The sequence below is a fragment of the Callionymus lyra genome, chromosome 7, assembly GCF_982586985.1.
Source record: "Callionymus lyra chromosome 7, fCalLyr1.hap1.1, whole genome shotgun sequence".
Lineage (NCBI taxonomy): Eukaryota > Metazoa > Chordata > Actinopteri > Syngnathiformes > Callionymidae > Callionymus > Callionymus lyra.
This window is the reverse complement of record NC_141824.1, coordinates 16,717,660-16,744,333: the sequence shown is the minus strand read 5'-3', so window position 1 is coordinate 16,744,333 and position 26,674 is coordinate 16,717,660. Positions and strand designations below refer to the sequence as shown.

General features: G+C 39.9%; 2 protein-coding genes across 4 annotated transcripts in view; one reads left to right on the top strand and one right to left on the bottom strand.

Annotated features, from left to right (window-relative positions):
• Positions 1 to 16,377, bottom strand: part of fndc3a (fibronectin type III domain containing 3A) — a 42,037-nt gene extending 25,660 nt beyond the window's left edge. The window contains exons 1-2 of one of the 2 annotated variants that reach the window (XM_087795171.1): positions 15,953 to 16,377; positions 9,779 to 9,922 (exon numbers count right to left, since the gene is read on the bottom strand). In XM_087795171.1, the coding sequence (XP_087651297.1) occupies positions 9,779 to 9,889 (111 nt within the window). In that variant the 5' untranslated portion in view covers positions 9,890 to 9,922; positions 15,953 to 16,377. Of the gene's footprint in view, positions 1 to 9,778; positions 9,923 to 15,952 lie in introns of those variants that run through there. The other variant, XM_087795172.1, reaches the window with a different exon arrangement.
• Positions 16,378 to 17,575: 1,198 nt separating this feature from the next.
• Positions 17,576 to 26,674, top strand: rcbtb2 (regulator of chromosome condensation (RCC1) and BTB (POZ) domain containing protein 2). Of its 2 annotated transcripts, none has more exons than XM_087795728.1 (12): positions 17,576 to 17,876; positions 18,511 to 18,640; positions 19,084 to 19,234; positions 20,916 to 21,082; positions 21,148 to 21,306; positions 21,374 to 21,481; positions 21,536 to 21,678; positions 21,737 to 21,927; positions 22,978 to 23,104; positions 24,229 to 24,368; positions 24,424 to 24,554; positions 25,313 to 26,674. In XM_087795728.1, exons 2-12 carry the CDS (start codon positions 18,515 to 18,517, stop codon positions 25,451 to 25,453), a joined length of 1,584 nt encoding a protein of 527 aa, XP_087651854.1. In that variant the 5' UTR covers positions 17,576 to 17,876; positions 18,511 to 18,514; the 3' UTR covers positions 25,454 to 26,674. The 2 variants fall into 2 exon arrangements, with proteins under 2 accessions (XP_087651854.1, XP_087651853.1); XM_087795727.1 differs by having other exon boundaries at positions 18,473 to 18,640.

The following is a 26,674-nucleotide window of genomic DNA, read 5'->3' as shown; positions in this document are numbered from 1 at the left end:
GTTTTATGAGCCGAGAACATTCATGGCTGTTAGCTCTGACGTGCACTCCTGGTGACTCACAGTTCAGGTTTCTTCCTATTTGTTCCTCTTAATTGTTTACTGTGAGTCGACATCGCAGCCGTGTGACCACCAAGACAGATGACACCAGGGAAAATCCAACCTGTGCCGAGCCATTGAGCTACTAAAGCGCTAGGTGGCCGATGTATCTGCCGGCGTGTGAAATGGTAATACGAGACAATTTGAAGATACATGTTCCGTGATCCTCGGGAAATATCACAAGATGGAATGCTGGTTAGAGGGATCAGGGAGCTTCTCTGGTCAGCATCTGTATCAAAAGAAGTCGTGTGATCCTCCACATGTACCAGCACCAGAAAACTAAAAGTGGACACACTTGGAGCATCATTAAGTTTCCTTTACAACAAGCATAACAAGAGAAAGGTTCTATGACGAGTCGTTTCCCTTCTATATATTTAATACGATTTGTGGTGACCTGGCCGCATGAGGACCTTTTACATTTTATTAATAACAAACATTCAAACCATTCACATGAATGACTACGATTGATCCCATGGCCGATTTATCGGCGTGGATATGAGCATTTTTGACATCATCCTGCGTGGCCAATACATTTTTTTAATAAGATACTATATAGAATTATAGATAATGGATGATAGATAGAATGCAAACTAGAATAATCACAATTCTTTTAACAAATCTGTTAAAGTGATTAAAAAAAAAAAATCTGATTTCACTCATTTTCTACTAACCCTTATGTCGACTAAGGGTTAGGATTATTTTCAGAGTAATCTGTTCCTTTTTGGAGTTATAGACAAGAATGTTTGTCCATTTTAATGCAGGACTGGAGCTCAGTTGTCTTCATCTTTATCTTCATCCAAAAAGACGCTCAAATGCCTCCATACTGCTCGTCTGTAATGTCCATCTATTGTATTGAAGCCTCCACGAGAGGAATTTTTCCGGAAAATTATACAAGTCTATATTTTAAGCTTGACTTTAGCAGACGTTTAACAAATAAAAATATAAACCCAAAGTTCTTTGGGTAACTATTGCGAGCGGTTCCTGAGCGCATACTCTCTAGTGTAGACACTGGAAGTGCTTGCGATTACTCAAAGACAACTGGGCTAGAGTCGCTACATTAAAATGAAACTCTTTTTACTCTGAAAAATAATCCCAACCCCTAGTCGACATAAGGGTGAGTGGAAAATGAATGAAGTTTGAATTTTGTGTGAACTATCACTTTAATTTTCTCTGCACCGCTCTACAAATATAATTTAATTACTTCCTTACCTTTGTCACAAATTATGCATTTAATGTCATTAAAGCTATGGTGTGTTCAAGAGCGTAGGGTATTTAATAAAAAAAAAGTGCGAAACACTATCACTGAACGGTAATCACTTAAAAAAAAAACATTTGCACACGAAACAAAAGAGCTTTTGCAAATTAAAATTCAAACAATCATGAGGATTAGTCCATCGGGAAATAAGGAAAAAAAACTTAATTTTGTGAAGAAAAATATGCTGCAATTATTATTGATACGTGAAGTTAACCTTATGGGTTTGATTAGTTAACCGTTGTCTGAACTACATTGTCTAGTTTTCTTTAATTCATTGATTTAAAACATTGAGCTTTGTTATGTTTGACATCTATTTTCCTATAAAGGTTTGTTGTGTTTTTATAAATTGTTCTGTTTTATTGCTGACATTCAATACATTTGTGTCATCAATAATAAAAAATGCAACATTTGTGTTGCTTTTTTGTTGTACATAATACACAACTTGTGGTTCTTCAGGTTTTTTCATATGGTCTTTTCTTGATTATTATTATTATTATTTTTTGTATAATTTTTCAGCAGCAAAAGCCAGACACCATGCTGTGTCAACACATGAAAACTTGTTAGCTGGTATAACACTACAGAACTGCATAGAAAGTTAACAAAACACTAAGAGAAAATAATTTAAATAAATCCATTAAATCAAGGATTATACATAATTTAGGTTTCAGACCATCGATTAGTTTCTATTTTGATCACATTTTCGATGGAAAAACAGGCACAAAATTGTTGGCTGCGATTCCAAAAAGAAAAAAAAACGCCGACGCAACACTAGGCAGCGGTATGTACCTTCCAAATTTCTGTTGCAGCCCACCAACGAAAAAAGAAGATGCTAGATTGACACGTGACAGAGGAGTGAGAGGAAGCAGCGGGAAAAACTTTAGCTGCAGCAGGTTTTGTTTTGCAGTTTGATGCTGTTGGAAAAGGGCCTCTGTACCAAAAGAAGACACAGACGAAGCGACGGTGGTGCCACCTCTTTTCGGATTTAGAAAAAGAAGATTCAGCCGAGCGCTGGATTGTGCAGATGCTTCCAGGTTAACGCAGCAACATCAACCACCTGTATGTCAACTGAGCCGAGCACCAGCAGACCACAGATCCCTGACATCCGTGTTAAGGGAATATAGCGTCATACGAACAGGATTTCAAACTACACTGCAAAATTACCCTGTGATCCACATGTTAACATATTTAAGTGTTATAGCCAGATATTTGTTCCAATTAATATTTTTGCACTCTAGGCTGAATGATTCCCACAAAAAAAATGTGTATATATTTTTTTTATATTATTGTTAATGACAGGCCTGTTGTGAAGTGTTTTGTAACATTAAGTTTTACTAGATGTTTACAAGGCTAAATATTATACCGCTATTGAAGATTTTCCTTTATACAATTCAATAGCTTAATAAAGTTTTTTTTATTTAGATCAATGTACAAATTAATTCGTCAATTTTCATATCATATGGTCTAATTTGCAAAATGGAGTGCTTACACTAAATCGCGATATAAGGACAAAAAAATAATTATTTTATTATTATTTATTATTTTTCCCCCCGCCCAGGTTCATTCAGCCCTATTCACTTGCATTGACGGACTCATCACTTCATGAAGACGCTTTGCTGCAGCGTGTTGAATTAGAGAAGGCTTTCATGAGTAATCCACGAACGTATCACATTGCTGGCAAAGTCACTAGTCCAGCACGTCTCTGTGCCTCTACATGAAGCTCCCAAACACTGCCCACCTCCTTCCAGCAGTTGATAAACAGTGGGCACACATTTCGTCAGATTCATTTGCTGACCAGTAGACCAGCGGAGTGGGTTGTAGCATCTGTCAAAACATCTCTGGGGATTTTTCAACGCGTACAGGAAAGGATGGCTGAGCTCCGTCTGGCAGCGGCACAAAAGGAACCAAAGAAACAACCGGTTCTGCAAGCGTCACTCCAGCCCAAGCAATGGCACTATGTTAGACCTCACTCATCCCGCTCCATGCGACGGACTTTAATGGCGGAACAAACGCTGCTAACTGAGCTCATCACATAACAGCAAGAGCAGTTTGTACCATTTATGCTGATCTGCACTCACATCCAAGGAAACCAGAAATCAGCATTGACGTAGCCCCCGCCACTCTTCTGCCCACACCACTCGTACTCTGTCACCTGCCGCAGTTTCAACTAATACAATACAAACTCATCCAGTCACTGGCCTGGTCCCCTGGATCTCTGACTATCTCACTGATCGACAGGAGCACCTCAGGGGACAGTACTGGCCCCGCTCCTCTTCACCATATATTCTTCAGACTTCTTCTAAAACTCCGAACTGAATCTTGTCCAGAAATATGCTGACGACACTGCCATTGTTGGATGCAGCGAGGACGAGTACAGGACTCCGATAGACGACTTTGTGGACTGGAGTGAGAGGAACCAATTGCAGCTGAACACCTCAAAGACCAAGGCGCTGGTCTTGTACTTTGGAAGGTCCAGGACAAAGCCACATCCAGTGTCTATCAGAGGCGACGAGGTGGAGATGGTTGACAATGATACTGAAGATCTCAGTGTGTGGCTGGACAGTAAGTTTTCTTTGATCCATATATTCTATGTTCTTCATCTTTAGATTTAGATTGTGTCATCTTTCATTTTTTTGTATTTTTTAATGAATCTATCGTCTGTGTTACTGTGTGCTGGAAAAACAATTTCCCCGAAGGAGATCTTCAAAAGGATCATTAAAGTCCATCCATCTATCCATCCAACCCCCACAACCCCTGCAAATATTCCTCCACAAGAGCCATATAAGATCAGGAGTGAGTTTACAGCAGATCTTCTCGCTCTCATCATCTTTCAAATCCTGGAAGGTCTTACTTTCCACCTCCTCCAGAGACCAACAAAGGAGCTGTTGATGACCCACAAGTGTAAAACAGTCAAGACAAGTCAGTCAGAGAAGTTGATTGTCTGAGGCATCAAACCCGCAACCAGCTATGTTTAAACCGTAATGTTTAAAAACTCGACTTTCTCTGCATGTCCCAATTGACCAGGTGAGGTGACACAGCGTTTGATGTTAAAACTGATACCCACAAAGTCGAACTCTAATGCTTTCGTTGGGCCATTTACCATGATAAGTGATGTAATCAAATACTTCAAAGATGTGACACGTTTATTATTACTGCCAATTAAACAGGCTCTTTTAACTTCAGTGCAGAACTCAGGACATTATCCTTATGTTCATCCGTCCTCATGTTATGTTCCCCTGCTATCCACCCAGTCTTACATTCAACTCAATATACTCACTTCGTAAAGCGACATATTCCCTTTATTATTGTGGTTTATTATTTGTTATTACACACACTTTATTATGGGTAATTGTACTTTTTTTTTGATTACATGACTCCTTGGCCCTGATATTGTTCTCTAAAACACTGTCCTTGTTTAAGACTTATTTTAGATGTATTCGTTTATTGATTTGTTCTTATCTTCACTGAGCAGTATAGGTCCAAATACACACTTTGGTCCATCTGCAACACCCGCCCCCCATCATGACCTTGGATAAGCAGGAGAAGATGGAGAAATGGATGGACTAAAGCTCTACTCCCTCAATTATACGACGCTTCTTGTTGACACTTAACCTTCGAGAACCCCGTGAGGGGGGGGGGTTTAAACAGATGGAAGCTTTGAATCACGCCGTGGACACAGTTGTCACCATAAAGGAATCATCTCCGGAAATGAACCCGGGGACAACAACCTTCTCCGTGACTCATCATAATTGGTCCAACAGAGCGTTAATACCACAGTCGGGTGCAGTGAGGAGACCGAAAAACAAAAACAAAGCATGAGGCGTTCATGCTGAGAAAAGGTCAGGGATGGAGGGTCAGCCATCACAGCCAATCTTTTTCACAATCACCCAAGTCCTCTCCGTGTCAGGGCCAGACTTTCAAGCCCCTCACTCCACAGCTGTCAGGATCTTTACACACCTTCTCTGACACGCAGGTGTACGCATGCCTGCAAACCAACCCTGGAATTCTGCGGCTACTAACAGCAAGCTGCTGCACATCAACGTGTGATGACACATTAGGCAGGGGAACCAGGTGATAAACCAGGTGATTGCAGTTATACATTTGCTATTCCCACATTTGGGGAATAGCAAGTGTATAATAGCAAGTGTATAACTGCAACAACATCAACCACCTTCTTGACCATGGCGTGGATCCAACCTGGCTGTAAGGTTAGGGGACAGCCCTATGTGTTTGTGTGTACAGGAATATCTACACGTAATAATAATAATAAATTATAAGAATGTCATGTTTTTTGTAATTACTCTTTAAAATGGTTCTCCACCCCCGCAGCAGGAGGGAGCATTTGTTTTTAGTTTTCTGCAATTTCTGCCCAAACTGCAAAATAAATAACAAAAAAACTTGTGCAAAATAAAGAGACTCGGAGTAAAGCCGCTGCTTCTCCGCGTGAAAAGGAGTCAAATCAGGTGGTTCGGGCATCCCCTTCGGATGGTTCCAGGAGCGTCCATCTGGGAGGAGACCTCGGGGTCTAACCCAGGACCAGGTGGAGAGATTACATCTCTTCACTGGCATGGGAGCGTCTTGGGATCCCTCAGTCAGAGCTGGCAGATGGTGCTCGGGAGAAGGGCGTTAGTAAGTAATTCTTATTTGTATAGCGCTTTTCTAGACCAGGGTCACAAAGCGCTTAAACAATCAAAACAATATTCAATAAAGTATATATTTTAAAGGTCAAGATAACACTGAGAACACAACAGGAGTCCAAGACAAGGAAAAGCCTGAACAAATAGAAACGTCTTAAGATGTTTCTTAAAGGAGTCAGTAGATCCATCAAGCGCAAAGAGAGAGGAAGATCGTTCCAAAGCTTAGGATTTAGGCGCTCCCTGTTGAAGCTGCTGCCCCCGCGACCCGGCGACGGATAAGCGGATGACAATGGATGGATTGTGAAAAATAAAGAATATTTGGCAGCAAACATGGAAACATTACACAAATAGGTAACTGTGACTGGAGTCACCAAATATAATTCATTCCACTTGCAGAGAAAGTTTTAATTCTAATCTCATCATCACTCATTTGTTTCAACAGCATGTGAGAGCAACAGACGCAATTTTCTCCCTCAATTGTTCACTTTGTTTTCATGGCCCAGTTGTACGTCGCTGTGTTGGAACACGAATCTCTGTTGCCATAAGACAACAAAAAAAAAAACCTCAAAGCAGCTTCAGTGGATCAACAGGTGGTGATGTGTCTCGGAGCGATTGGTGATTCCTGGCATCATCGACAGCTCGGTTATTTCGGAAGCATTTTTCCTCCACATGAAAACACATTTTTGCGCTTCGGTGAATGTCAACATGCAGAGCAACAAATTGGTCTGAGCAGTAGGGAGATAATGAGGTAAACCAGGCAGCGGCCATTTTACTTGACGCACAAACATCAGCGCCGACACAGGAGGTGTGCAGGTAATCCAGTAACCTCTGTGGGAGTCGATCAGTGAATTCCACGATTGTGGAGTGCGGACGAACAAAGCCGGTGATCAGGTTTTTTTCCACAGTGGAAAGTGACAGGACGGCTGGACTGGCATGCGTGTAGGGCAGAGCTAATATTAGCAATCTTATCTCCACAAATTGCATAAGACGGAGGAAACGACGGAAAAAAAGATATCAGCGAGGACTCTGTTCTCCCTGGAAGTCATGGAAACCCAGCCAATCACAGGGACTATTGTCAACAACAGGGAACTCACCCGGCCACGTCACCGTCAATCAATCTCACGGTGACCAGGGACGATCATCCGACACAACAGCTGGAGGTCAACACTGGTTTGTGTACGTGACACTCCTGCTGCAGACGACACACCTCTGGAGCAGAATAACTAGTTGCTGCTTACTGGACTTACAGATGTAAACATTAAGTTGCTAGTTAGTGTTTGCTATTGATGGATCTACTGACTCTTTCAAGAAACATCTTAAGACGTTTTTATTTGTTCAGGCTTTTCCTTGATTTTCTGGAACTCCTGTTGTGTTATCAGTTTTATCTTGATCTTTAAAGTATATACTTTATTGAATATTGTTTTGATTGTTTAAGCGCTTTGTGACCCTGGTCTGGAAAAGCACTATATAAATAAAAATGACTTACTTACTTACTTACTATCTTGAGTTTATACCTGTAAGGTAAGCTGTACACTATGGGTTCATGGCTGAATCACATCATTATGACGTCAGCAGGATCCGCCGATTTTAAATGACTAAACTTTATTCAATCCAATCATTCTTGTTTAAAATTAAGGATAAAACCATTTGAAGAAATTGAAGAAAAGTAATTGTGAATCAATAGAACCACTTCCCGCTGATGCAACAGGTCCATGACTCATTGTTAAGTAACACAAATATATTCAACTCAGTGTACAGACTCAATAGTCACACAATATTATTTCACAGACTCAATCGTTTCGGTAGTACAGCGGTCCCTCGCTATAATGAGGTTAACCTATTGCGGCCTCGCTGTTTGGAAGATTATTTTAGTGTAATTTTGCATGATTTTTGTTTGTTTAGGCGGGAAAATCGGAGTGTATTTTACAAATTCGATGGTGGGAGATTCCGACAGGTGTGGTGAGATTGACAGGAAGACACGAGCAAGAATGAATGAGGAAGTGGCCGAGCGAGATGAAAAGTCGTATTATTGTTTTCCCGGACTGATTGCTTAAGAAGAGCCAGTGAAGTAGACTTTTGTCATTCATTCTTCTGTGCGCTGGAAGACGCAACTTCTCAGCAGGTACTAAACACAAATAGGGGACCAGATATATGAATCTATACTCGTTCAAAAGCCGATTTCTCTAATAAGATGGATCGACTCCAAGCTTCATCATGCAACACACAGTCACCAAGTATTTATAACTACACATAGAGTCACCAACAAGTGTGAATGCTTCAAGACAGCAGGAGAGGTTAAAAAAAACAGAAATACAGTATGACAACATTGCACACCACACAACATTATTGCCAACTTTATTTAATGGAAGTTTCTAATCACTGACTGAAAAGGGGTGTGTATTGGCATAAATCTGGTGATATGCATGAACGAGTAGGACTGGAAAATCATGGTCAGTTTCCTATACAGATTAGATTTCGGTAACAAGTGCTGTACGGATTTTCAATTAAAATGGATTAACTGTATTACAATGTACTTTCATTTTTCCCCTCACTTTGAACACCAGTTCTACTTCATGTGTGCTCTGCCCTCTATAGACTGTCACTTTGTTTTACCTCTCGAGGGAACAGCTGGTAGACACACATTCTTAGAACGAGGAATACAACTATAACTGGTTTAAGGTGCAAAACATCTCAAGTAACAAAACCACACTTTACTTGAAAGGCAAAAACAATCTAATTGTAATAATATCAAACTTTAGTCAAGTCCTGTGACTAGATTCTTGTTTAATAAAAAGGATATCCATGTATAACAAGGACTGGCTCTCTCCTCGACATTGTGGGTTTTCTTTAGAAAAACGTAATTTATTACAATTTGTTGATGGAAGTTAATGTGGTAAATGGTTTTCAGTGAGTTTAATACTTCCTGTTCTTGGTGCGTGTATGTTGTGCAGTCTAGTGAGATTCAACCCGACATAAGGTTTGGCGCTGTGTGATGACGTGCATTAATAAATATCCCTCTAATATTGATGTTAATGAATCGATAAAAAAAAGATTACCCAGTATAATCAGCATAAACAGGATATAGGGGGAACAATAATCAGTTTTTCCTTTCTCCCCTATAGTCTTAATTAAACTGTCAAGTGTCTTGAGATAACTTTGTCATTATAAGACACTTTAAATAAAGTTGAATTGAATTGAATAAAATATACCGTTGTATATTGTAGGATACTTTACAAGGGTATATTTGTAGTATTTCCCCAGCTTGATAAAGTAGTTTTTAAACTAAAATATGGCCTAACATCAGCTTTAAAACATTGCTCAAACATAGTATGTATCCTCTTGCCCTCAGTCAACACCAGGATTTCATTGTTCATTTAGCTGCAGAGGACATAAGGACTGCTGCCATCTTGCAGCCGGAAGTTTAATTGCTACACTTAACTGAATATTGTGTAGATTTGTTCTTGTAAAGAAATCAAATTAAATCATTACATTACAATATTTTTTTTAGCACACTGTATTGAAATATAAAACAATCCAGTGATGTTGAATATCGATATAGCATCTTTGGAAAAAATAAACTCACAAAATGTTATCGATATTTTCCTCACACCCCTACTGGTTTTGGGTTCACAAGAAGTAAAAACGTTTAATTAAAAATCAAAGACAAACATTTGTGAAGTGAAAAAAGAAACAATAATGTTTAAGATGTGTCATAATAACGTTCAGGGAGTGAACTGCCTCTAAAGCAGAGAGGAAAACAGGACCAGCTGCAGGGTTTGAGCGGAGACTGTACCTGCTGGGAGCCCTCGCCGTTGACCATGGCTGAGGGAGGCGGGGACGCCAGGATGGGGAGTTCAGGGCTGAGCAGCTGGCCGGACTCCAGAGGCGGGGTGTGGTCTGCCATGTCTCCTTCATTCACACCACGAAAGAGGAGCTCCTGCAACAAATAAACAATCAATCAACCAATAAATTAAAGACACACTGTGGTGAAAACTCTGTTTCAGTTTTCAAAATACCCGTCTGCAAATTGCATATCGATTTTCAAGATTGCAGAAGAAAAAATTAAACAATGTGGAATTTTGGAAAATGAAAAAAAAAGAAAAATCAGGCTCGAAATTAGGGCTGAATGATAAATTGCATTTTCGATATAATCACGATTTAAATAATGCGATTATCATATTGCAAAGGTTGCGATTTTATTTAATGTTATGTCGGGCCGTCATGTAGACTTGACTTCCGAGCGGCGCCGAGCAGAACAAGCGAGAGACATAAACAAAAACACTGCTTTAACCTGTTGATCAATGGCGTCGACAGAAGCTAAAGAGCGGCAGTTTGTGACAACTGTGAGGATAAAATGCTACCAGTGTCTCAACAACATAAACCAACATGTAGTATCAGACGTCACAACCAAACCCTTTAAACCTCTTTAAACAACACAAACAACTAATATGTTCATGTCAGCACAGCAGAATGAAAGAACATCCAGTTTTTTCAACCCGTTTACATCTTGACATTGGTTTGTACATTTGAATTGAGACGCGCTGCTGGTGTGTTTGTATGTGCGAGCGTGTGCTTGTCTGTGTGTGTGTGCCAAGTTTACTACCTTGTACAGTCACACAGTTTAAATTGTATACATTACAATATATAGATGAATGAATAGAGTTATTTGTATGACAGGAGAAGCATGATGTGTGGCTGTGATGACTAGTACATTGATAAATTGGTGGATATATATAGTTTAAGTAACACAAGGGAGAGGGGATGACGGACTAGTGAAGGTATCAGGGAATGATAATTTTGCTGTTTGTTAAACTGTTTGTTACAGTGATGGTATGGGTTACAAAGCTATATATTATGTAAATGTTAGCATAATTAGGTTGAAAAGGCTGTAGTATGGAGACTTGTGTATTTGCAGAAATCATTTTCAAATTGCATTACAAATTTTTGACATTCTGCAATATTGCAGAAGACTGAAAAATAAAAGTTCTATCACTGTGTTGGTTGTAGTTTCTATATTGTGACGACAAATTAAAAGAGTGACAAATTACCTGGAAATGCATAAATGTTAAGTTTTTTTGTTTTTACTAATCATGGTATAATCTCATTTCGATTGGCCGATGCCAGTGGTCACATTGTTATCTAATGGTACCCTTGGAAAAAACATTAAAAGTTACTTTTAAAGTCACACTTGCCATTTATTTTAATTTAAAAGTTACAATATATTATATAAATATACCGTTGATCAGTGTGATATGTTATTATTTGTTCAATTTTATCATTTCTTATACTACAGTTTTTAAGTCAAGTCAAGTCAAGTTATTTTATTGTCAAATATGCATGTATTTAGACATACAGCATAAATTAAATTGTGGTCCTCTCTGACCATAATTTTTTATAATTTTGTATTAATTTCATCCGGCACAGAAGAATCTGAAAAAAATCTAAATGTAACAAATATTGCACCTACTCTTGATGGTATTAACCAAAAACAAAAGCAACAAAGACTTATGGGCTTTATTTCTGTCAGTTATTTGATGAAAATATTTATTTTTACAATTACTTTCATCCCAACAACGGCACAGGGGATATTTATATCGTGTAATTCTACGTCAACATCACACATATGAACTGAACATTCACTGAGTCCCTTATTTCAAAGAGATAAAAGATGTCAACAGCCGGTTGAATATAAAGGGCGAGTTAGGGTACAAATGTCTTCCATTGGTTGATATTGAAAGTGCTGAAATCTACTTGGTACTCTGGTCTGAATGCAGCCCTGACCGCTGAGTCATCATCGATCTGTATTCCAACATGCCGACCGGCGATGCAGCTGGCACGACCCTTGAAAAGCTGCCTCTTTACTGGATCACCCACCAGCACAAGTCAACGAGCCAGAACATGCTCTCAGCCCAGTCTGTGCTTCACCCACAGATTAGTCACTTCCTGTAGTCAAGATTTTTCAAACAACTTTCACCTTGTTTTTTTTGTTTTTTTTACTCACGTTTGAGTGTGAACGACACTTGAGACACGAGCAAAGACAAACAAGGAAGCTCATACGTTGATGAAAAGCTGCTGCTAACTAAAAAACTAAAACTACAGTTGGATGACGGGGTCGTTGAGGGGACACCTGCAAATAATTTGTGGCCATGGACAGAGTTGTTGCCAGTGTGGGCGACACTGCAACATTATTACCATTAAACAGTCTGGGACCAACCAAGAGTCTTTTAGGTTTAACAGGACCAATAAGGAAAATGACCCCCATCTTTCCCAAACTTTGTATCATGTTTTTGAGAGAGTCGCTGGTCATGACTTTCACATTTGAGGACCATAAGAGGTCATAGTTAACTAGTAACAAAAACCACGCAAATGTGTGCAACACAAAAAAAACTAACACTTAGATCTGATGTGGACTGCAGAGCAGCTGAGGTGCAACATCTCGTAACTCCGAAACCGCCAACACCTCGTGAGCCTTTCTGACTTGAACTCGAAAACACAACCGACAGAATTGCAACATGTGTCCTTGGAGCTAATCACAATCTGGCGCATGCGCCTTTAAACCCGCAGTGATCTGGCTTATCTGCTCAAGAAGCACCTCCCACCGCCAGCTTAGACAGCAATCTGAGTTTAGAGTGTGTTGGTCAATGAAGCAGCTTTCGTAGGAGAACCCACGTTAAATGAGTGTTAAAGACCGCGTCACGGTGTGCCAACTGTTGTGGTTGCAAAGGGTTGCATAATCCTCGGACTCTGAAGGGGTCAATGGCCGGCAGTGAATGGAGTTCGAGGGCAGCGGTTTATAAAGATAATTAACTCTTGATGGGAGTTAATTAAAACAGAAGGGACGGTTCAATGAGTTGTGGGTTAAAGTGTTTATCATATTGAGTTCATTATTGTGGAGGCTCTTTGATAAATTGACGTGGACTCCAGCAACAAAATGTCCTTTCTCATGTTTCCACACTCCTGATGAATGGTGTCCGGGATCATGCGATTCAGATTTAGATGCAGATGATTGACACTTTTCCTCTCATCAGGCAGCGTTAAATTTCAATTACGAGGCTTTGAGGTTTATCTGATGAGTTCTGTGATAAGTTCGCTTATGGGGTTTCAGTACCGTGACTGAATGACACAGTCAACCTTAGAGAGCTCGGCTACAGTTCTCGCATACATTGGGACCTTTGCTGGCAGAAGAAAAATTCCTGCCTAGACTTCCTCGTAGTTCCCATTAGAAGTCTTGAAATCATGAAGTATCTGCATCAAAACACTGCACAACCACTTCACAGAAACACTCAGACCATCGTTTTTTCACACTTGAAAACAAGATGGTTGGATGCCCAGAAGTTCACTTTGTAGAGGTTGTGGGAACAACTTGAGGTACAATTATATTTCCCCAGAGGCTCTTTTACAGGTTTTTTAAAAGTCTAGTTTCTTTTTCAGTTCCATACGATCCGTGGGATTAGTACCCATCTTGAACTGTACATTATTTCACACGTAATGAATTCTGACTGTAAAATCGTCTCCACTTTGTTATTTGAACTTTGTTAACCGTCATTGACTTGAAGTTCACCCTTTTCCATTATTAGTACAATTAATCACTTCTACACAAACCTGCTGAAACACACTTGGCATGTCTGCACTGTACTGTGGTGACATCTGTCCACTCACACTCCACTGAAACTTACTAAACCTCAGCAGCTGTTTCTCACTTGTATTTTTAGTGGGAAAACACCAGAAATTTGAAACAAGTTGCCCCTCAAATGAGTCATTTCTCACTCCTGAGCACAAGTGAAACAAACTAAATCTACCAGTCGTTCTATTTCTCAGCTCTCTAAGGGACAAGGCACAGGATTGTAACCTCAAATGCGGAAGCGCTCTTCCCACAACCCACCTCCCCCCCCAAAAAATAAAAAATTGTTTTGAAAAGTTAGGACTGAACAGTGTTTAAGTGGACTATACATATCAACATCTATCCTCTTTGCTGATTAAATGTTTTACATTACCTGAGGTAAGTAAACAGACTTGAGCCAAACTGAAGTGTACAAATAATGCAGAATTCTACACACCTGCAAATCAAACATACTTAAAATCTCAAGTTTCCACAGTCCAAGTTTGACAAGTTATGACTCGCCATGGGCTATATTTAAAAGTATGAGTTTAAAATAATTAAAATAATTTATATACTAAAAGCTGTTATAATAATAAAATGACGACTTAAAATTGTACATTAGAAATAAGAATCAACGCAAAAAAAACAAAACCCAATTCATTATTGTGGTAAACATTGAACTAGACAAGACATTCACAATAATTGGTTAAAATAATTGGGGTAAAAGTAAAGTACACCAGAAGTACCACAAACTTGCTCAGCCATTTGCACCATCTCCCATACATTGACTTGAGAAGGGAGAGGGCAGCTATTTGGGCAGCAACTGTTTTAGTTCACAACACAAATAAATTTAAAAATTGCCTTTAAATTAAATGGTTTATTATCGTGTCACAGCAGTTGATCACTTTGTACAGGGGATGTGAAGCAACATAGTAATTAAGTAAGTAAGGGTTATTTGTAAAGCGCCTTTCTAGACTAGGGTCACAAAGCGCTTTAACAATCAAAAACAATACACAGTTAAAATATAAAGTATACTTTAAAAGGCCAAGACACAGGAGTGCCAGAAAATCGGGGGAAACGCCTGCACGCGTTTCAGGTAAAATAATTCCTACCCTTTTTGCTTTAATGAGCCAACATTGATGAACATAATTTTAATTAATCTATTTATTTTTTTTACATAAGTAAATAACAAGAGTAACCGTTTCAACCCTTGCCTCGAGAAGAAATTATATATTATCACCAGAAAGACACACAGATACTATATGTCACGTAACATTATCATCTCTAAGAGAAACACACCCAAAGCCCTTTAATGATCTCAATATTATTTCAACAAAACAACGAATGGAGTGTCAAATAGTATTAAATGTATTTTTATGTAATTAAAATATAGAAGGTTTGACGATATGGGAAGATTTTTTTAAATGCACCTTTTTTTTTTTAAATACTGAATACATGTTTTAACTATACTAAAATCTTTAACTGGCAGTAATATAATCGTTATAGTTAAGAGTTATAATTACATGACAAGCAACACACTTATATATTGTGTACATTTGCTGAAACTAAATATATTGTTGTGGCAATAAAAAAAACATTTTAATTCTGATGATAATGGACTGGAAGTATTATTAGGTTAGACAACCACTGTGAAACATTCCTTAACTGAATATTTATCATCAAAACAGTCTTACAAATCTGATCCAGCCTTACACCCCAGCTCGGGCTCTGAGGTCTGTGGATCAGAATCTACTGATGGTTCCTCGCACATGGTTCAGGACCAGAGGAGAGAAATCCTTCCAGGCTGTTGCTCCTAAGCTTTGGAACGATCTTCCTCTCTCTTTGCGCTTGATGGATCTACTGACTCCTTTAAGAAACATGTTAAGACATTTTTATTTGTTCAGGCTTTTCCTTGATTTTCTGGAACGCCTGTTGTGTTATCAGTTTTATCTTGACCTTTAAAGTATATACTTTATTGAATATTGTTTTGATTGTTTAAGCGCTTTGTGACCCTGGTCTGGAAAAGCACTATATAAATAAAAATGACTTACAAACATCATCAAGGTGAGATAAAAACGGATTAAACTACTGTCAGTCTGCAATATTTCTACGTGTCCCTAAAAAAAAAAAGCTCACAATGTCAACATGTCCATCACACAGCTGTTAGAGTTATTGGTCCACATATGATTCTACGAGCTCCTGTCATCCTCAAATTATTGGTCGAGATGGATTCATATCTTAGTGTAGGTGGGCTCGTAAATGACGTGGATGTTTAAACGGCGACTATAACGACGTAGAAGGTCGTTTTTCTTCCTAGAGTTTTGATGACGCAAACATGCAACACTAGATGTTGTCAACGTTACTCACTCAGTTCTGACGGTGCAGCAGCACTTGACGGTGGTTCGTCGGTCGTGTCCCCCCCACCCCTGGACAAAAATATTCGACGTCAAATGTCCCGAGTTTTCTTCCTTCCTGGGGGATTAAAAACAAACTCGCTATCTTCCTTGACAAGCGCAGGACACGTCGAGATGTGACATGCTAACGTTAGCTTCCTGGAACTAGCTATAGCTTCTTATTAGCAAGATGGGCTTTTTTCTCCAGATATGACGACAATAGTCCACGTTGACAGGGTCTGCAGGAGGCCCGGGGAGGTACCGCGGGGCGGCGAGGTGTCGGTACCGAGGTGCCGAGCGTGTTCTCTGGTTCGAGCTAACTTTCCATCCAGATCTGGTGCTCACAGAAAAGCAGGAATTTCGCCATCGTTTACTCGACTCTCTGCGCATGCGCGACTCAGCAACGATGACGAATCGTCAGTTTTCGGCTATTTTATCTTTTTTTTTTCTTTTTTTTTCTGTCTAACTAAATGCCAGGGAATGACACGTCACTCTTCTCGCATTTTCATCTGGTTCTACTGCAGCGGACCTGTCGAGGGACGTTTATAATAAATGTCAATCTTACTCACTGCAGGAAACAAAATGCACTTTTATTGTGTGTGTGTGTGTGTGTGTGAAACACGCATTACAAAAAATTGGTTGCATGTACTTTCAGTTAATGGCAGAGTAAAGAATTGAAGACGACGGTGACGTCACAGCAGCACCCGGCGTGAAGCTTCACTGTCAGCTGATGATGATTTAGGTAGGAAGTCAGAAGTTCATAGTTAAAAGAGGTTCTGTCACTGGAAAGATAGAAAGTGAGTTTCTCAGAGGGAAATGTGAAGAAGTCTAAAGATTAGTCTCAAATGACATGTGTTTTAGAGACACATAGTGACCCACGTCACAACAGTTATGTGGGTGAGGATGAAGGTGAGGCAGAAGAATGATGAAGGACCTGCTACTGTTAAACAATAAATCTTCAGCAAAACCCTTTCTTAACAGTAACAGGTAATTCTGGTTATATATGTCGACTAGTTTAAACATACAATTCGTTTTATAACCATGTAAACCAGTTTGTGCGGCAGAAAAATGAGCTGACGTTAAACTTCTTCTACTGTGGCGCATCCTCGCGGACATTAGAAAAACTACATCAACTTTAAAGATTAATTCTGATATGAAGTTAGGCTTTTTTAATCACCTCTAACATTGCCGAGCATTGTACATTTTTAGTCAGTTAGAAAATTCTTAAGACCATATATTAGTTTGATATTGGAAATAAGGATTTTAAAATAAAACAGAAACTTATCAGTGGTTTGCTGTAAAATCAAGTTGTGTCTGGACAATAAACTAATGTTTTATTAGTAATCAGAATACAAAAACAATATCATCCGTGAACAATACATGTATTTATTCTCTACTGATCGTAGAGCTACACGTAATATTATATGTGGCTTGAAAAGGTAAACGTCGTGAAAATGTGACTAACTTCAAGATTACTTTGATCCTTTATATGAAAATACACCTGTGTTGTGTAGGATGACGAAACAAACGTGTCTGAGACCTGCAGCCATTGTTACTGACAATATACCTTTAATGACTATATGACAAAATGACTATATCATAAAAAAGTAATTAGTATAAAACATGATATTAAAACGTCCCAGAGAAGCGTCGTCACTATTACAGTGACAAGCTCGAAGCTCTAAACTCCGAGGGTCTGTGAACTCACCACGAGCGGACGCGGCGTGTTTACATTTCTGGGATGAGCAAAGCTAACAAGCTAACCCGGCTAACCCTGCGACAACAACGCTGATGTGACGACAAACTCCACCGACATGGACCCCACAGTTTCCTCTTGAGCCCCCCCGTTACTCTCCAGGAAACCGAAACGGTGACACAAACCAGAAGAACAAAAAAAGGTAACAGTTTACCAACATCTGTGCTGCGCGATCGTCTGCAATATGAGCTTTAAAGTTGACAAATGTGTAAAGTTAGCCTTTCATTTAGGATTATTGCAACATGATGTATTTCCAACATGATTCAAATGGAGTTGCCCGTCAATGTAAACATAAAAACGCAACTCTTTTATAACGGTTAATATAATAATAATACTGCTATCTATTCAAACTGGACTGACAGCTGGAAAGCCTGGTTGTCAGAGTTACTAAAGGTGTTTTGAATTCAGTCATTCAGGTTAAAGTTGGCCCACTTGGGTATAAACCAGTATAAACAGTCTGAGTGAGAAGATGGATTAGAACATGGATGAGTTTCCATCCTCCATCATCGTCTAGTCAGGACTGAAACACCACCAAAAGGTTTTCTTTATTATACTTCAGATGTGTCCATCCCATGAAGACTCCTTGCTGGGTCTGAAACATGATGGTTTAAGTCTAATAATGATTCAAAATCTCAGTTTTGGTTCAAGCTAACAGTGGGAGGATGAGTTGCTTTCTCTGCTATTAAAGTTTCTCTACCCTCTGTTGTCGTCAGTGTCACTGTTTTTTGTGGTTCACAGTGGAGTCGTTGTTGACTTCCTCTTCTCTCGGCCTCGAGGACGATGCTGGACGCAGAGAAGTGGCCAGTGTTCGCCCTACTTCCTCCCACGGACATCAGACTGATACGTCAAGCTTGTGTGTTCGGCAGCGCTGCCAATGAAGCCCTTTATGTCACAGTTAACGACGAGGTAATGGTCCTCATCGTTTGTTTTTTTTCTCCCTCAGGATTCATTCTGTAAGCTTCTTTCTCTCCCAGCACATTACTGTTCCAGGCGCAGAGATAAGCAGATAAGAGGCTATCTTTAGCCAAGAAAGGCTAATACCAGCATGTAGGCCATTTTTATCCCCAGTAGTAGCGGTGGTGGCGTTTGTTGTTCTGACCTCAAGATGCCTCATTGTCACATTTAAGAATTAGACATTTAAATACTTACTTTTTATTTGAGCAAGTTAGTTTAAGGAATATTAACACTAGAAAAGCACTTAGAGAGAACATACCTCTATGAAGGAGCACACTCCTTTTTAATGTATATATATATTGTACCAAAATTATAAACTGAATATATTTAGGACATCTGTGCGGACCCTCACAGGTTCTCGTCTGTGGTGTGAGTCAGTCTTGTCTGTGCTGCAGGTCTTCGCTCTGGGCACGAACTGCAGTGGGTGTCTTGGCCTCGGTGACCTCCAGAGCACCATCGAGCCACGCAGGATTGACGTGCTATGCGGGAAAAAGATTGTGTCCTTGAGCTACGGCACCGGGCCTCATGTGGTCGTCGCTACTTCAGGTAAAGCTAGGCTGGACCCAGAGCTTAGATCCAGTCAGTTATTTACTGGCTGACATCTTGTCACGTTATGGATCAATTGAAGATGACACATTTTCGTCATCAATTTGGATGTTTGGAGAATATTTTTATCAAGTGTTTTTACAAACAAAGGAATGTGGACCTGATATCGAGAGATTAATTTTATCTAGCCAAGTCATTTTTTGTTGTCCACAGGCTTTAATCAAAGCAAATACATTTTCATGTTGATATCATTACCTGTAAAGTTGCCAATCTCAAAGATAATAAAGTAAAAAAGACATTATGTAAGGTAAGGTAAGGTAAAACTTTATTGATCCCTCAGGAGGTCTCTTTCGGGAAATTGTTTTTTTCCAATAGCCAATACATACAGCAATTTTTTATAAAAAATATAAAATAAATCAAAATAAAATAAGAACAAGAACATAAAGAGAAAGAACAAGATGACACAATCTAAGTCTAAAGATAAAGACAAATAACATAGATCAAAGAAAAACAACAAAGACAAAGGATACAAATACTAACATAGAACAGAACACTATACAGAGACTTTCAATTAGAGTAAAGCTAAAATCTACATTTTTAAAGAGATGATGCCCCATCTTGAATAAATATAGAAAATTACGCAGTCCAACTGCCACTGACATCCTATCTATATTCAGCACAAACCAACTTAGCTATTTAAAGTGAATTAAATCCATTCCTTAGAAAAACTATTTCAGTATAGCATCAGTTCTGTGCTTTCTTAAATAAGGCATTTGAGATTTCACGTTACACACTTATAATTACATACATAGACAGACAGACAGACAGACTTCATGAATCCCTGGAGATCTCCATGAAATTCGGTTTCAGTTCACAGAAAGTTGTATAAAAAACAACAAGAACAAAGTTCAAACAAAATAACTAAGCACAAGTATAAAGAACGTAGATCAAAATAAAGAACATTGATCAACTATATTCGAATATAACATATATATATATATATATATATATTATATATATATGAGAACATGGATCAAAAGGAAATAACTCGAATGAAATAATTGATCACTTCCACGCCCAAACATGTAGTTGAATTGAACTGGAAAAAATGTGTCTGATATTTGAATACCTTTTGCTCTTATCAAGGACACACCTGTTAAATAGACAAAATGGAAATGTTATCTTATTTGTTTTGTATATTTTTTTTACATCGAGCATAAGTAAATACAGTAATAGGGAGTGGTTGGGTAAGAGAAACTCGTATGGGGTTTTATATTATTTTGCCATTTATTTATATGAATGAAAATTAATAATTGTATGTATAACTTGTGTTGAAGAAAAGACATTTGATAAAAGAACAAACACAGAGATAATCAAGATAGCATCACATTCTGTCACGTTCATTACAGTTCTTTAGGCCTGACTAAACTATTGAACATGTTTATCCCTTTGCATGACACAACTGCACTAGATGATAGATACAGTTACATTTGTTGGTAAAACTATGAAAAGGGAAAACTGTCGTTGTGTATTTAATAGTGAGTATAACTTCTGCGTTAACCATGTTCCGATGAGTCGGACCAGGAAGCATGTAAAATCATTAGTTTGGAGTCTTTTGAACTTTGACCAGAGCAGAGGATGAATGGTTGATATAAAAGTAGAGTTACCTGTTACCGTGCAGATGGCGAGGTGTTCGCCTGGGGCCACAATGGCTACAGCCAACTGGGCAACGGCACCACCAACCACGGCCTGACTCCCGCCGTCGTTTCCACCAACCTGCTGAGCAAGAGGGTGACGGAGGTGGCCTGCGGCTCACACCACTCCATCGCTCTCACCACGGACGGAGAGGTTCGCCTTCCGCTCTCGTACTGTCCGACACCTGCTCATGCTTTTTTTTCTTTCTTTACCTCTAGGTGTTTGCTTGGGGCTACAATAACTCGGGCCAGGTCGGGTCGGGGTCCACGGCCAACCAGCCGACGCCACGGCGCGTCAGCAGCTGCCTGCAGAACAAAGTGGTGGTCAACATAGCTTGCGGTCAGCTCTGCTCTATGGCTGTGCTGGACAATGGCGAGGTAACCCTGAACTGGACTTGTTGTTCCTTGCGTAGAGAAAAAACCTTGTACTTATGTTGCGGCACAGGTCTATGGTTGGGGGTACAACTGTAACGGTCAGTTGGGTCTGGGCAACAACGGGAACCAGCAGACTCCGTGCAGGATCGCAGCTCTTCAGGGCGTCACCGTCATCCAGGTGAACTTCTCTGAATTCGTTGTCGAGCTCTGCTTCATCACACGGGTCCCTCAGGTCGCCTGCGGATACGCCCACACACTCGCACTTACGGACGAGGGCCTCGTCTACGCCTGGGGGGCCAACTCTTACGGACAGCTGGGCACCGGAAACAAAAGCAACCAGGCTGTGCCCACGCTGATCAACACAGACAAGGAGCGGTGAGTCAATCTCACCCGCCGCCTGCGTTGTCAGTGTTTGACGCATTGTCCTCCTCAGGATCGTCGAGGTGGCCGCTTGTCACACGAGTCACACTTCGGCAGCGAAGACCCAGAGCGGACAGGTTCTGATGTGGGGTCAGTGCAGGGGTCAGGCCGTGGCCAGCCCTCACCTCACACACTTCAGCACCACAGACGACGTGTTCGCCTGCTTCGCCACGCCCGCCGTCACCTGGCACCTGCTGTCAGTCGGTACGTCTGCCGTCATTCAACCGCGATCTTCTGTGAGGGGCGCCAACACTCCACTGTGCTTTGACTTTGACATTAGTTTCGGTTGGTGACCCCTGGTCTAGAGAGTGAGTTTAAGAGTGGTTCAGGGACCAATGATGTGACCAATGAGAACGTGGAGCTAGGATGCTCCTGGTCTCCATCTTCATGTGATCTAAGAAGTCTGTTTAGTTTTTTACTTTAGATTTATTGGATTCAAATAAATGACACAATTTAATAAAGGGTTCAATGTAAAGGGAAACGTGTTGATTTGAGTGTCTCTTAAATTTTGGACCTCTATGGAACTCAGAAGTAATAACTTTATTGTTGAAGTTACAATAAGATTGTCATGATGAGGGACTTACTTTATCTTAGAGAGGAAGAATTCAACATTTGAAACATGTGAGTGAGTCAGGAGAGTTGATGTTTGACGTTAGTTGCCCTTTAAAAAAGAAAAAACTATTACCCTCATTCTGCACTAGGTGGCGGAAAAAACAAAAGCGGGAAAGAGGTAAAGCACACTTGTGTTTTTTCCCGTTTTTCTTCTATTGCAAAAAACATGTTCACATATTCTATAACTGTATCTAATTTTATTTAGATATTTATAGTAAGGTGTTGTATTGAATTGTGTTTTTTTAACGTTATTATTTTTTGTTAATTTTAATTTAAATAAATATATATTGTTCATATACATTTTTGTAACAATCTATTCATCTCATTCCATCATAATATCCAAGGCGTGTTGTATGTTGATCTATCAAATTTTGTGTTGATCATATCATACAATGACTACAATAACTTTACAATACCGTTATGAATCGCAATTTCAATACTGGTTAAAAAAAAAGGCCATAACTCTGTCCACGTCTGAGTCCCGAGTCGTGCCAGCCTCATCCCCTCACGACATTCCTGGAAGTCGGAGAAATAAACAGGAAGCTTTTGCATCCTGCCGGTATCACAGACGAGTCGTTGTTCTGACTCGGATGTCAAAGGTCACACGATGATAATGGAACAACACAAACTTTCTTTCCGCAGACGGAGACGACTACCTGACGGTGGCTCAGTCTTTGAAGAAGGAGTTTGACAGTCCGGAGATCTCGGACCTCAGGTTTGTGGTCGATGGGAAGAACATCCACGTCCACAAAGCTCTGCTGAAAATCAGGTGTCCTGAGTTAATCATTTTTCTCATACGTGTCTTGTTTAACTTCTTCAAGTCCTGCGTCAGTGTTTCAACTCCTGTCAGAGTTGTCAAGCTGCTAAATTGATGCTAATGATGTCAGGTTTAGTCAATGCTAACGCTGTAAAGTAACTGAATTTAGCTTATCCGGACAAAATACTTCAGCCGGAGTACTCCGACAACTGATAAACGCCTGTTTCCTGTTGAAATTGGGGGGGAAGTGACTTTTTATAGCAACACCTGAAGGGTTGGGTCTGCACACCAGACTTGTGCGGTGTCAGTCAACGTGCTGACGCAGAGATAGGTCAAGGAAACTCAAGAGTTCGTTAAACGAGCAATCATGGACACGCATGTCGTGACTCCCACTCTAGGATCTGGTCAACGACCCGAGTCCCGGGACAAGAACATGAAAATCCACAGCTGTATGAGTTTGAGGTTCCACTTTAACGTCACACCAGCTCAACATCTTTACATTCCTGCAGACATTGCCTCGATATTTCACCCAACAAAAGACTTAATATTAGAAAATATTAATGCACTTAAATATTTGTTATTCTTTTTCATGCAACCATATTGATATACAAGAGCACTTTATTGATATTTCATTTTATTTTATATAGACACAAAATACACTTTTATATATATTATAAAAGTGTTTATAAAGAGTGTATAAAATAAAATGATTTTTATATACAATTAAAATGCTAATATTTAAGGTGTATTCGTAGTTGTAGCAAGAGGAACAATGAAATCCTGAGAGATCCCGGCGATGACTGAGGACAGGAGGATACAGTCGACTCTGGCAGCTTTTTAAAGCTGATGTTTTTGTCTCAAAACAAATGAAAGGGAGTTACGAGTTTGTCAAGAGTCATGAGGTCAAGTTATCAGGCAATACTACTACTATATCCTTGTTACTACAGTATCGCAATATATTGTATTTTCCCTGTATCGTGATATGCATCATATGGCCAGATTCTTGCTAATAAACACACCCCTACTAGAAACGTATTCATTGGTGTCACTGTGGTGCTGCTAACAAGATGAGCCACCTGTTTACAGTTGGTTCACTACTGTTACTAATAATAATAAATGTGACCCTTCCTCCTCAGATGTGAACATTTCCGAACGCTGCTCAATGAAAATGACCAAGAATCCATAGAGATCAATCAGTTCTCCTTCCTGGTGTACCGAGCGTTCCTGGAGTACCTCTACACGGACACCATAAACCTGCCACCAGAGGACGCTATTGGTAAGATGACCACCGTCTCAGATGCGAGGTGATATGAACGGGTCCTCCCGCGCAGGCCTGCTGGACCTGGCCACCTTCTACAGAGAGACCAGACTGAAGCGACTCTGTCAGGAGACCATCAAGCGTGGCATCTCGGAGGAGAACGCCATCACGCTGCTGTCGGCTGCCGTCAAGTACGAGGCGCGGGTAAGACGTATTTCTATATGTTGTCGTACAATAGTATTAATATCATAAGAGGCGACCAGATTTCATAAATTCTTAGAAGATGCCAGAAGATAAGGATCTGTTCGTGTTGATTGTAAAGCTTCGTTGACACAGTACATTGTAAGGGTGTGTATTGGCAATATCTACACTTATCGTGATACTAGATAATATATTGGGATAATTTGTGATACTGCAGGAACGAGGATATATTTGTAGTATTGTCTAGTACTTTACTCTAGTTTTGTAGAATGTACAGACCACATGACTATTGACAAAAGTCATAACTTCTTCAATTTGTTTTGGAACCAAAATATGTCCAAACATCAGCTTTAAAGCTGCTGGAGTCGACTGTATCCTCTCGTCCTCAGTCATTGCAGCAGGATTTCATTTCATTCTTCCTTTAGCTGCGAAGGAGGTCATGACCGCTTCCATTTTGTGAATATTTGCAGGTGAATTTTAATGTAATTATTTTATTGTAAACACACTTTATGAAACTATAAACCATAAAATAACTACAATTTTTAAAATATGCTTCGAAAACTCATAGAAAATAAATACTTCTTTTTTTTTTATGGAAATAGTGCTGTTGAATACCAATACAGTATCAAAAATGAAAGTAATTGCGATGTTATAGTGTATCTATACTTTCTTTCATCGCTTCTAGAGTTTGTCGTGAGAACCTTGTGCGTCACCTGACCCTGTCGTTTCCTCCTCAACCTCAAGACCACCTTCTTTTTCAGGACCTGGAGGAGTTCTGCTTCAAGTTCTGCGTCAACCACCTTACGGCCGTCACACAGACGCAGGCCTTCGCCGACATGGACCACGACCTTCTGAAGAACTTCATCAGCAAAGCTAGCCGCTACGGTGCCTTCAAGAATTGACTAGCCCACCTCTGACAGGGATGCAGAGAAGAATACCAGACGGCCGGCCCCTCCGCTTGTAGCCGGACCCCGCCGTCAGAAGCAGGCTCTCAAGACGAGCCGAGAGCTCCAACTGTGATGAACACACTTAGAAGATAAGGAAGATACAAAAATCAATGTAGCCACTGAATAAACACCCTCCCGAACACCAACTGATGAGTGAGTACACCGCTGGCGTCACAAAGGTGAATGTTCACACGGGTGAAGAACACGAATCAGCAGCTTCATTTTGTCACCGCATGTTTGTCGATATCTTTTTAGGCAGGTCAAAGAGGTCAAGAAGCACGTCTGCCACTTAGGTCAACGTTGAGTTCTGCCATTTTCTATGTGTTGCTGTTCATACTTGCCACACTTGTGTGTAGATGGTTGAGAATCCAGAGTCAGTTCAGGTACTGTCACTCTGTACCACATATGTCTCCATGTCAAAGTTTATCAGCTGATTCAATGACGAATATTTTGTTCTTAAGTACCGTCGTTATCCTTTTTGTACGTTTTTTTTTATCTTTAGATTAAAACTGCCTATTGTGTCGTCCAGCCTGGTCATCTTTATTAAACACTCCCCTTTTCGTTCAACTCGTCTGGATGGAGAAGCGGTCTCCAGTTATTATCATCACTGCAACATTTACATGTCTCATATTTTACATGTTTTTGACCACCAAGATCGGGACAGAATGTTTATCTTCTTCTCACTGACATGGTGTAATGGTATGGTGTGACCACAAGGCGGGGCAGTGTTCTAAGTGTGTTTAAAAATGCTGACTTGTTCTCATCACTGTCCATTATTAAAACGCACTTTTACTCATTGGCTTTTTATCCAAGCATGCAGCCGATCACGTTTCTTCTTTGCCATTTTATATCCTTCATTTTAGAGTCTTATCTCATGGTTTTATATGTCTTTAGTTGTCTTGTGTTTTGTTATTACTCCGCTGTTTGTTTTCACTTTTGTACAGCACTTAATGGCCAACCTTTTTAAGTGCTTTAAAATGATATGATAAATGTCCACATGCATGTCTGAAGAGTTGAGGCAACCACTGCACAAAAGAAACATGACAAAACATTTTGTAATTCTTAAGTTCCGAAACGTTTCATTTTGTCCATGTGGCGAGGAACACCACGTGTTAATTCAGAAAGTCCTACATAAAAGACATTAATGCATTTAATAAATACGTCTTTCGGAAAAAA